The sequence below is a fragment of the Saccoglossus kowalevskii genome, chromosome 1 (assembly GCF_978046115.1).
Source record: "Saccoglossus kowalevskii chromosome 1, keSacKowa6.1, whole genome shotgun sequence".
Taxonomy (NCBI): domain Eukaryota; kingdom Metazoa; phylum Hemichordata; class Enteropneusta; family Harrimaniidae; genus Saccoglossus; species Saccoglossus kowalevskii.
The window spans coordinates 2,337,044-2,350,127 of record NC_140641.1 but is presented as its reverse complement, the minus strand read 5'-3'; the positions used below and the strand labels follow the sequence as shown (position 1 = coordinate 2,350,127).

Here is a 13,084-nt window from a genome sequence, read left to right as displayed (position 1 = left end):
CTGGGAATGTCCTTGCATAGTCTATGGGAGAACAGATTACCTGCATTTCATTGTGCCTGGGAATGTCCCTGCATAGTCTATGGGAGAACAGATTACCTGCATTTCATTGTGCCTGGGAATGTCCCTGCATAGTCTATGGGAGAACACATTACCTGCATTTCAATGTGCCTAGGACTGTCCCTGCATAGTCTATGGGAGAACAGATAACATGTATTTCAATGTGCCTAGGAATGTCCCTGCATAGTCTATGGGAGAACAGATTACCTGCATTTCATTGTGCTAGGGAATGTCCCTGCATAGTCTATGGGAGAACAGATTACCTGTATTTCAATGTGCCTAGGAATGTCCCTGCATAGTCTATGGGAGAACACATTACCTGTATTTCAATGTGCCTAGGAATGTCCCTGCATAGTCTATGGGAGAACACATTGCATGCATTTCAATGTGCCTAGGAATGACCCTGCATAGTCTATGGGAGAACAGATTACCTGCATTTCTATGAGCCTAGGAATGTCCCTGCATAGTCTATGGGAGAACACATTACATGTATTTCAATGTGCCTAGGAATGTCCCTGCATAGTCTATGGGAGAACAGATTACCTGTATTTCCATGTGCCTAGGAATGTCCCTGCATAGTCTATGGGAGAACACCTTGCATGCATTTCAATGTGCCTAGGAATGTCCCTGCATAGTCTATGGGAGAACAGATTACCTGTATTTCAATGTGCCTAGGAATGTCCCTGCATAGTCTATTGGAGAACAGATTACCTGCATTTCAATGTGCCGAGGAATGTCCCTACATAGTCTATGGGAGAACACATTACATGTATTTCAATGTGCCTAGGAATGTCCCTGCATAGTCTATGGGAGAACACATTACCTGTATTTCAATGTACCTAAGAATGTCCCTGCATAGTCTATGGGAGAACACATTACCTGCATTTCAATGTGCCTAGGACTGTCCCTGCATAGTCTATGGGAGAACAGATAACATGTATTTCAATGTGCCTAGGAATGTCCCTGCATAGTCTATGGGAGAACAGATTACCTGCATTTCATTGTGCCTGGGAATGTCCCTGCATAGTCTATGGGAGAACAGATTACCTGTATTTCAATGTGCCTAGGAATGTCCCTGCATAGTCTATGGGAGAACACATTACCTGCATTTCATTGTGCCTAGGAATGTCCCTGCATAGTCTATGGGAGAACACATTACCTGCATTTCAATGTGCCTAGGACTGTCCCTGCATAGTCTATGGGAGAACAGATAACATGTATTTCAATGTGCCTAGGAATGTCCCTGCATAGTCTATGGGAGAACACATTACCTGTATTTCAATGTGCCTAGGAATGTCCCTGCATAGTCTATGGGAGAACACATTACCTGTATTTCAATGTGCCTAGGACTGTCCCTGCATAGTCTATGGGAGAACAGATAACATGTATTTCAATGTGCCTAGGAATGTCCCTGCATAGTCTATGGGAGAACACATTACCTGTATTTCAATGTGCCTAGGAATGTCCCTGCATAGTCTATGGGAGAACACATTACCTGTATTTCAATGTGCCTAGGAATGTCCCTGCATAGTCTAAGGGAGAACACATTACCTGTATTTCAATGTGCCTAGGAATGTCCCTGCATAGTCTATGGTAGAACACATTGCCTGTATTTCAATGTGCCTGGGAATGTCCCTGCATAGTCTATGGGAGAACAGATAACCTGTATTTCAATGTGCCTGGGAATGTCCCTGCATAGTCTATGGGAGAACACATTACCTGCATTTCAATGTGCCTAGGAATGTCCCTGCATAGTCCTTGGGAGAACACATTACCTGTATTTCAATGTGCCTGGGAATGTCCCTGCATAGTCTATGGGAGAACACATTACCTGTATTTCAATGTGCCTAGGAATGTCCCTGCATAGTCTATGGGAGAACACATTACCTGTATTTCAATGTGCCTGGGAATGTCCCTGCATAGTCTATGTGAGAACACATTGCCTGCATTTCAATGTGCCTGGGAATGTCCCTGCATAGTCTATGGGAGAACACATTACCTCTATTTCAATGTGCCTAGGAATGTCCCTGCATAGTCCACGGGAGAACACATTACCTGTATTTCAATGTGCCTAGGAATGTCCCTGCATAGTCTATGGGAGAACACATTACCTGCATTTCAATGTGCCTGGGAATGTCCCTGCATAGTCTATGGGAGAACACATTACCTGTATTTCAATGTGCCTGGGAATGTCCCTGCATAGTCTATGGGAGAACAGATTACCTGCACTTCATTGTGCCTGGGAATGTCCCTGCATAGTCTATGGGAGAACACATTACCTGTATTTCAATGTGCCTAGGAATGTCCCTGCATAGTCTATGGGAGAACACATTACCTGTATTTCAATGTGCCTAGGAATGTCCCTGCATAGTCTATGGTAGAACACATTGCCTGTATTTCAATGTGTCTGGGAATGTCCCTGCATAGTCTATGGGAGAACAGATAACCTGTATTTCAATGTGCCTGGGAATGTCCCTGCATAGTCTATGGGAGAACACATTACCTGCATTTCAATGTGCCTAGGAATGTCCCTGCATAGTCCTTGGGAGAACACATTACCTGTATTTCAATGTGCCTGGGAATGTCCCTGCATAGTCTATGGGAGAACACATTACCTGTATTTCAATGTGCCTAGGAATGTCCCTGCATAGTCTATGGGAGAACACATTACCTGTATTTCAATGTGCCTGGGAATGTCCCTGCATAGTCTATGTGAGAACACATTGCCTGCATTTCAATGTGCCTGGGAATGTCCCTGCATAGTCTATGGGAGAACACATTACCTCTATTTCAATGTGCCTAGGAATGTCCCTGCATAGTCCACGGGAGAACACATTACCTGTATTTCAATGTGCCTAGGAATGTCCCTGCATAGTCTATGGGAGAACACATTACCTGCATTTCAATGTGCCTGGGAATGTCCCTGCATAGTCTATGGGAGAACACATTACCTGTATTTCAATGTGCCTGGGAATGTCCCTGCATAGTCTATGGGAGAACAGATTACCTGCACTTCATTGTGCCTGGGAATGTCCCTGCATAGTCTATGGGAGAACAGATTACCTGTATTTCAATGTGCCGCGGATTGTCAATAAATTTCTCAATCAAAAGTCTGTCATCACCAAAACTGGATGCTGCTTCCTGTGACGAGAATCTAAAGCCATCGATGGCTTCTTCATCATTCCATGCAATTCTCATGCCTTTACCGCCACCACCAGCAGATGCCTTGATCATAACAGGGTAACCTAAATGGTTTAATTAGATAAAAACAAATAAAGTACACAGTACAACTCAATACATTATTTCAAAGTAAGATACATACTCAGATATACAAATATGATATTCATAGAGCTGATATATGCTTATTTGTAGTGTGCATGTTGATAAAAAGTTATGATTATATAACATATTTGTTGAAGGCCATGATTTGTATAATACTCATTTACGAGATACAAATGGAACAGTTGTATCTCACCAATTTGATTAGCAATTTTAACAGCTTCATCCACATCTTTAACAACGCCATCAAAACCAGGAATAGTGTGAACTTTGGCATCATTAGCAATTCTTTTACTTTCAATCTTGTCACCCATAGCCTTAATAGCACCAGTTGGTGGACCAATAAATGCAACATTATGTTCAGCCTGCAAGAAAAGCTTTGTTACTCTGCAGTTGAATATGCAGTTTTAGTGACCTGAAGAACTCAATTTCAATTCAGCTGAGTGGTGTCACTGTGAAAGTTTGTCTTATACTGAATAAATCTAAAAATAGAAATTATGTACATGGCAATCTCATTGGAGAGCCTTGCAATGCTGGATGTATGCAAGCTACAAGTTGACAAGTTGAAAGAGTTCAAGTAATTACATTTCTTCATGGCCGCCTTTTATGAACCTATAATTTCAGCAGGATTGATTGATGAAGTTTTGTTTTTGCAAACGACACCCAATACCAACCTAAGCGCTTCCCTTGGGTACAACCTTGTATCATTGTAGTTTGCATTAGAACAGTGAACTGAGCAGACACATGGCTTGGTTAAGGGCTTTTCTTTCAGCAAATACACTTCAAATATAATAGATGACAAGTTATAAAACTTGCACCAAGGATCCCAAATGGAGGTAGAATATGTCTACCTGTAATACATAAATCTGATTGGTTTCACAGAAGTATAATACTGAATTTGTTCTATTATGAAAGTATGCACTAAATTTATGAAAGATCTATGTTGAGAAAAAATGCTAAGAAAATGTTGATGGCTGTAACTGGACAAACAGTGGTGAAAACCTATACATTTTTAGAAAACATTTTACCTAAATTTTTCAAAAATACTTTTGTTGTTGTCTGTTTAAGAGTCAGGTGACCCTAAAACACAACACAAAAAAGTATTTTTTGAAAATTGAATGTATAGGTTCGATAGGTTTTGACCTGATTATAGCCATCAACATTTTCCTAGTAATAATACTATCCTGCTACCTCAATGTATGTAGGATTTGATTCAATTTTTCACGGAATGTTTATCTAGAATGGTAAATCGCTTTTAAAGTATTCTAAACCCAAACCTTCACCTACCAATTGTCTTGCAAATTCTGTGTTTTCAGATAAAAATCCATATCCTGGATGTACCTGTGAAAAATACCGTACATGATTGTATATATTTATTAGATGGTGCATGTTAAAAGGGTGTTGAAACTGATAAAGCACAAACAACCGTCTGACAATAACGCAACATCACTTCTGCATGTGTACAATTTACATGTTTATACTGTTTTCAAAGGGGAGGATAAGACCAGTGGTGAAATATTTTCACATAAGATACCAACTTTTAAAGACTGAAAATGGCCATTTTATTCTAGAATGAATGATTTTTGTGGACAAATAATTGTCAACAATCAGTCATATTGAATCATAAAGCAAACAATTGAGTACCACCAACCCACAATGGAAGGCATGCTATAGACACCCAATAGGAAATCAACATACATGATAAAGTATACACTATATTTTACTTGTGTACTGAATTGAATTGGATTGAATTGTACTTTCCATCTGTACTCATCATTTGTGATACAATGTATTAATGTGCCTGGTTGATTAAAATAAACTTAAGGTATCTCAACTTGACTTATCAACCTCAATTTTATGCAGTCTGTCAATTGTCCAATCATCAATCTATGGAAACAAGTTTGGGTCCCCAAAACGGTTGGTAATAACATCAATGTAGTTAAAATATTCTGTATCATACATCTGTCAATGTATCACCATGAGTTACAGTACGCCGAAATTTTGTGGTATTGCACGGTGTATCTGTATCCTACCTTATTAGGAAATTACGCATTCCGAATATGGAATAATTACAGTGTTTCCAAGATCATAGTGAGAACAAGTTTTTTTTTATCATTTTGTTGTGAGGATACCGCAAAGTATACACTCGGACAGTACATGGTCATATCAACAACCGCTACGAATGCTGCAATATCGTTGTGACTACTTTGTAGTAGACACACAGTAAAATACATTACAATTAATGTACAAACAGTATTTATTTTAAGTAAAACTACAAATGTTAACAAAAACACTCACAGCTTGTGCTCCTGTTTGTTTGACAGCATCCATAATACGATCCATTCTCAGATAACTATCTTTACTCGCAGGTGGACCAACACACACTGCTTCATCTGCCAATTTCACATGTAACTATGCAATGAACAAACATAGGAAGTAATTTACATATTTACCAGTCAATACATCGTTGTGATCATCAGTCAATATATGAATAATGCATTGAGGTGGGGACAAATTATAAAGTAAAAATACTGTTATAGTTCACAAGGTTGAAAGAGTACTTACAAAATAATTTAAATATCTTCATTTATATGCATTTATTTTATCAACCACTTTGTGCAAGTAATAAAGTTTAATAATTGTTTTACATTTCTGCAGAATTATTAATCAATATAGAATATATAAATCATCTCAAACAAGAAATGTAGGTTTTCTGGTAACAAGCACATTTATGCAGTTAAAACTTGCACTCCAGGAATCAAGAAAAACAGCACTGACACTCGATGTGCGTAGATGTTTTTCAACATTTTGATTAGTGTTAAATACATGTTACAGAATGGGTGATAGGCTGAAAGCACATATTTGAGATTGCAGGTTTAGTCTAGCACTGATATCACGAAAATATGAAAAATATCCTATGCTTTTTAAGGTATTGAATGAAATATTTTGATAAGATGTTTAAAGTAGCACCAGAGGGCAGAAAAAGTTAACAAATTTATCATTGAACCAGACATTCTCTTAAAAATTAATCGGCATGCTACTATAAACAAGTTACATATCATCGGATAACATAAATACAGGTGAATATGGTAGTGTATATGCTGTACCAATGGGATTACCTAACGGCAGTGTAGGAAATTTGTCCAGATTACATACCAGACATCAGGGCTGGTAACTTTCAAAAGTTACAAGCCCTGCTAAAATGTTACCAGTCCCGCACATTTTTTTCAATTATTTTCGCACACACACACACAAATAAACACAAGTTGTATACAATATACTATGCACGGTTTATTTTAACAACAAAGTAGCTGTAGAGAACATGCATATTCAGAACATGATATATCAGATGTCTGTGTCGCTGTTGCTCTCGGCTAGATCAGAAAAATCTGAACCATAGTCAGAATTTAATCCAGCTACCAAATGAGCATTACCATCTGTTACAGCCTCGGAATAGCTTGTCTAACCTGTCAACACTTTTACCATTCAACATTCAAAGTTGCTTTGGTGGTGGAGCATTCTTTGCTTTGAATATCGATTTGGCTCGTTTATGACCAATTGACATTTCATGGCATGTAAGGGCATCATGTTTTAAGTTGGTACATCCCTTTCCGTACTTACTGAGTTTGTCTGGTATTTTGCGGTTTGATAACGGCCCGTAAATAGACCGTATGATTACCGGTGTCATCAGTGACCAGCCATTCTTTGAACCCCGTCTTCCAGCTTGGAACTGTTTTGCGAGTACGTTTTGACTGGTCATACTCCTTATTTGTCGCAATTCTATCGATGCTTGACTTCTGTTTCTTTGTTGGAGGGTCTATCCCCAAAAAACGATACATGTTGTACGCGAAATGAAAACTTTGTAAACAAACTACGCAACGATAGAACTGGTCAGGGGTCACCGGAAGTCTCACTGCACCATGGGAGATAGGACCTGACCCGAGGTCACGTACCTATTATTATGTTAATAAGTCAATGGATTCCGTGTTGTGGTTTGAGAATGCGTGTCGGCAAGTCGCGATGTGAGACGGCAATGCAATATTTTCATAGTTTTGGCTGATCACGTTTCTGTTTAAAATGTTAAGAGCACATATAAAGAATGGTAGCTTGTTTTTATTTAAATTTCGGCGGAAGAATGTGGTAACATGTTACCTGACCACCGGACAGGGAAGTTTGAAATTCAACCAGTCCTACACTGCTAACGGCCAACTACACTACTGTGATGTTTGTATTCACAAGTGAACTGCACACCCCAATGCCTAAAACACATGATTTTTTGAGTACCCTGGGTGCTAAGTCAGACAAGTATGATATCTGCCTTTGTTTTCTAGCTAAAACCAAATAAGTGCAGACATGTTACTGACAATCTGTGTTGAATGCATATTTAGAATCATAGCAATGTAACTTACTGATTGTGCATCGGCTTCACTGTGAACAGCAACTGTTTTGATACCCATAACTTTGCAGGTTTTCATGACCCTACATGCTATTTCACCACGATTTGCTACCAGGATTTTGTCAAACGTCTGCAAAGAAATAGATTGAAATGAAAAATAATTTGTCACTGAGAAATATTATGCTAGGTTACTTTCCATACACTGCTAGGTAACGTTCCATACACTACACTGCTAGGTAACGTTCCATATACTACACTGCTAGGTAACGTTCCATATACTACACTGCTAGGTAACGTTCCATATACTACACTGCTAGGTAACGTTCCATATACTACACTGCTAGGTAACGTTCCATATACTACACTGCTCGGCCACTTTCACTACACTGCTCGGCCACTTTCACTACACTGCTCGGCCACTTTCACTACACTGCTCGGCCACTTTCACTACACTGCTCGGCCACTTTCACTACACTGCTCGGCCACTTTCACTACACTGCTCGGCCACTTTCACTACACTGCTCGGCCACTTTCACTACACTGCTAGGTTACTTTCACTACACTGCTCGGCCACTTTCACTACACTGCTCGGCCACTTTCACTACACTGCTCGGCCACTTTCACTACACTGCTCGGCCACTTTCACTACACTGCTCGGCCACTTTCACTACACTGCTCGGCCACTTTCACTACACTGCTCGGCCACTTTCACTACACTGCTCGGCCACTTTCACTACACTGCTCGGCCACTTTCACTACACTGCTCGGTTACTTTCAATACACTGCTCGGTTACTTTCACTACACTGCTCGGTTACTTTCACTACACTGCTAGGTTACTTTCGATACACTGCTAGGTTACTTTCGATACACTGCTCGGTTACTTTCGATACACTGCTCGGTTACTTTCGATACACTGCTCGGTTACTTTCGCTACACTGCTCGGTTACTTTCGCTACACTGCTAGGTTACTTTCGCTACACTGCTAGGTTACTTTCGCTACACTGCTAGGTTACTTTCGCTACACTGCTAAGTTACTTTCGCTACACTGCTAAGTTACTTTCGCTACACTGCTAGGTTACTTTCGCTACACTGCTAGGTTACTTCCACTACACTGCTAGGTTACTTCCACTACACTGCTAGGTTACTTCCACTACACTGCTAGGTTACTTCCACTACACTGCTAGGTTACTTTCGATACACTGCTAGGTTACTTTCGATACACTGCTAGGTTACTTTCGATACACTGCTAGGTTACTTTCGATACACTGCTAGGTTACTTTCGATACACTGCTAGGTTACTTTCGATACACTGCTAGGTTACTTTCGATACACTGCTAGGTTACTTTCGATACACTGCTAGGTTACTTTCACTACACTGCTAGGTTACTTTCACTACACTGCTAGGTTACTTTCACTACACTGCTAGGTTACTTTTACTACACTGCTAGGTTACTTTCACTACACTGCTAGGTTACTTTCACTACACTGCTAGGTTACTTTCGATACACTGCTAGGTTACTTTCGATACACTGCTAGGTTACTTTCGATACACTGCTAGGTTACTTTCGATACACTGCTAGGTTACTTTCGATACACTGCTAGGTTACTTTCGATACACTGCTAGGTTACTTTCGATACACTGCTAGGTTACTTTCGATACACTGCTAGGTTACTTTCACTACACTGCTAGGTTACTTTCGATACACTGCTAGGTTACTTTCGATACACTGCTAGGTTACTTTCGATACACTGCTAGGTTACTTTCACTACACTGCTAGGTTACTTTCGATACACTGCTAGGTTACTTTCGATACACTGCTAGGTTACTTCCACTACACTGCTAGGTTACTTCCACTACACTGCCAGGTTACTTCCACTACACTGCCAGGTTACTTCCACTACACTGCCAGGTTACTTTCGATACACTGCCAGGTTACTTTCACTACACTGCTAGGTTACTTTCGATACACTGCTAGGTTACTTCCACTACACTGCTAGGTTACTTCCACTACACTGCTAGGTTACTTCCACTACACTGCTAGGTTACTTCCACTACACTGCTAGGTTACTTCCACTACACTGCTAGGTTACTTCCACTACAATGCTTATGGGAGACTGCTCAAAATCATGAATGAACTTGTGGATGGCTGGCATGAGTGTGCCCCCCCCCCCCAAACAAATGCCAAACTAAACAAGACAAATCATTAGATATTTTTTGTTGTTGAATAAAACATTGGTGATAATTGTCCTAGCTAAGTGTACTATGTCAAGAACTGCGCGAAAAACAACCAAAGTTTTGGGGCTTGGCAATCAAGATGTAATCAACGTGTAATAATACTCCTAGTTCAATTACACACAATATACCTGATCGTCAAAATAGGACACAGAAAATGCAGACATTTTTATTTTCCTTTGCAAGACGTTGCTTCACTTTTCATTGATTGTTTTATGGTAAAAGCTTGTAAGAATCCCAAAGGTTTTTTTCACAAAATTCTAAAAGTGCTTTGCAGTATACCGGTAATTAAAAAAATTACATTGTGTACTATGAATAGTAAGAGAAAAATAGGCCAATGGCCTGTTGCTCAATGGCTATTGTACAAAAGATTAGTGCTGTATATGCCACAACTTTTCGTTTAAATTTGTACTTTTAAATGAAATATCGCCGAACAACCACACAAAGTTGTCAATGGAATAATAAACACATGTATGCCAAAGCATTGGAAATAGTGGTTAGTTGAAATTCCATTTTTAACCAAAAATGACAAAAATATTTGCCAAAATTAGATAATTAAAGTTATGGCCATGGGATGAACAAATCTAGTAGATGTCAACACAAGGTACATACACACCAAGTATCAAAGCATTCAGGCTACCGGTTTTGAAGAAGAAGTCGAAAATAGAATTTTTGACAAAAAATTACCATTTTAAAATAGTCTGAACCCAAATCAGGTCGGGTCGTAACAGCCGTTTTTTTTCATTATTTTCGATTTAAGTTTCTACCTTTCTACTGTCGATGGGTCCCAAAACTATTTCATCAATTATTTTGATGGCGATGGTCCGAAATTGGTCGATTTCACGACAAAAACGTCAAGTCAAATGGTTCGGTGGTTTTTGAGAAGAAGTCGTGCACAGACAGACAGACAGACGCAGGACAGAAACCCATCCCATAGGCTCAGCGGACCTATGATCCGTTGAGCCAAAAAACATTTCTGGTAAAATAGTTTTCCAAAATCTATGCACACATATTTATATTTTATTTAATATTATACTTATGATCAATTTAAATTATTTTTTGTGACAAGTTTTTTTTAAACTGTGATATTCTTTATTGACACACATGATGAGAACATTATTTCTAAACATACCTTTTCATCTGGGTCAATCACTGTATTGGTATAAATTGGACTAAAATGGGTAACACCTCGTCGGATATTTTGAAAAATCTGCAAAGGTCCATGATTACCCTGAATAAAAAAACAAAAAAGGAGAACTCAATTGCGCATATTCACAAGCAATTGTAGTGGAATTTACACAAACAAAACTGCAATAAAAACAGACTTTCAGAAATATTGTTTTTTTTTTTAAGATGATAAATAGTGATGAATGATATAGAATATTTATCATAGGCATTTATCATATTTATTTATAAATTTTCACAAACAAATGTTCTGGGTTTGCAACCGATTTGTATATAGCCAACATGTGTTCTGGGTTTGCAACCAATTTGTATATAGCCAACATGTGTTCTGGGTTTGCAACCGATTTGTATATAGCCAACATGTGTTCTGGGTTTGCAACCAATTTGTATAAAGCCAAGATGTGTTCTGGGTTTGCAACCAATTTGTATAAAGCCAAGATGTGTTCTGGGTTTGCAACCAATTTGTATATAGCCAAGATGTGTTTTGGGTTTGCAACCAATTTGTATATAACCAACATGTGCTCTGGGTTTGCAACCAATTTGTATATAGCCAACATGTGTTCTGGGTTTGCAACCAATATGTATATAGCCAACATGTGTTCTTATTTTCCAACCAATTTGTATATAGCCAAGATGTGTTCTGGGTTTGCAACCAATTTGTATAAAGCCAAGATGTGTTCTGGGTTTGCAACCGATTTGTATATAGCCAACATGTGTTCTGGGTTTGCAACCAATTTGTATATAGCCAACATGTTTTCTGGGTTTGCAACCAATTTGTATAAAGCCAAGATGTGTTCTGGGTTTGCAACCAATTTGTATAAAGCCAAGATGTGTTCTGGGTTTGCAACCAATTTGTATATAGCCAAGATGTGTTTTGGGTTTGCAACCAATTTGTATATAACCAACATGTGCTCTGGGTTTGCAACCAATTTGTATATAGCCAACATGTGTTCTGGGTTTGCAACCAATATGTATATAGCCAACATGTGTTCTTATTTTCCAACCAATTTGTATATAGCCAACATGTGTTCTGGGTTTGCAACCAATTTGTATATAGCCAACATGTTTTCTGGGTTTGCAACCAATTTGTATAAAGCCAAGATGTGTTCTGGGTTTGCAACCAATTTGTATAAAGCCAAGATGTGTTCTGGGTTTGCAACCAATTTGTATATAGCCAAGATGTGTTTTGGGTTTGCAACCAATTTGTATATAACCAACATGTGCTCTGGGTTTGCAACCAATTTGTATATAGCCAACATGTGTTCTGGGTTTGCAACCAATATGTATATAGCCAACATGTGTTCTTATTTTCCAACCAATTTGTATATAGCCAAGATGTGTTCTGGGTTTGCAACCAATTTGTATATAGCCAAGATGTGTTCTGGGTTTGCAACCAATTTGTATATAGCCAACATGTGTTCTGGGTTTGCAACCAATTTGTATATATAGCCAACATGTGTTCTTATTTTCCAACCAATTTGTATATAGCCAACATGTGTTCTGGGTTTGCAACCAATTTGTATACAGCCAACATGTGTTCTGGGTTTGCAACCAATTTGTATATAGCCTATGTAGAAGCTGGTTTGCCAGTATTTAATCCACCGAGGCTACTCTATTGACATTGGTTGTTTATTTCATGGATTTGGCACTTGAGGTGGCTGATAAGTCATGTCGAAAACGTGCACAAAACGACCATACTGTGCACGTTTTCGACACAGATTAAAAACCAGTTGTAAGCACAAATTTTCATATGAAAACACTCAATGCATGTCGGATAGCTACTGATAACACATAACATTATGGATTACATGAGATGGCGATAGAGTGCAAGACTCCAAAATGCGGACGGGCAGCAGTTAATCTAATCTTGCTCGGAACAGGATTTACTAGACACAGTACAATGAATAAACTGAACAAAAGACATTTTAGTTTT

The 13,084-nt window shown here is 38.9% G+C and overlaps 1 protein-coding gene across 1 annotated transcript in view; it reads right to left on the bottom strand.

Annotated features, from left to right (window-relative positions):
• LOC144355182 (propionyl-CoA carboxylase alpha chain, mitochondrial-like) overlaps positions 1–13,084 on the bottom strand; it is a 71,908-nt gene that overhangs the window by 48,306 nt on the left and 10,518 nt on the right. The window contains exons 3-8 of the mRNA XM_085498331.1: positions 11,099–11,197; positions 7,746–7,862; positions 5,635–5,748; positions 4,624–4,677; positions 3,533–3,701; positions 3,121–3,302 (exon numbers count right to left, since the gene is read on the bottom strand). Coding sequence (XP_085354457.1) covers positions 3,121–3,302; positions 3,533–3,701; positions 4,624–4,677; positions 5,635–5,748; positions 7,746–7,862; positions 11,099–11,197 — 735 coding nt within the window. The remainder of the gene's footprint in view (positions 1–3,120; positions 3,303–3,532; positions 3,702–4,623; positions 4,678–5,634; positions 5,749–7,745; positions 7,863–11,098; positions 11,198–13,084) is intronic.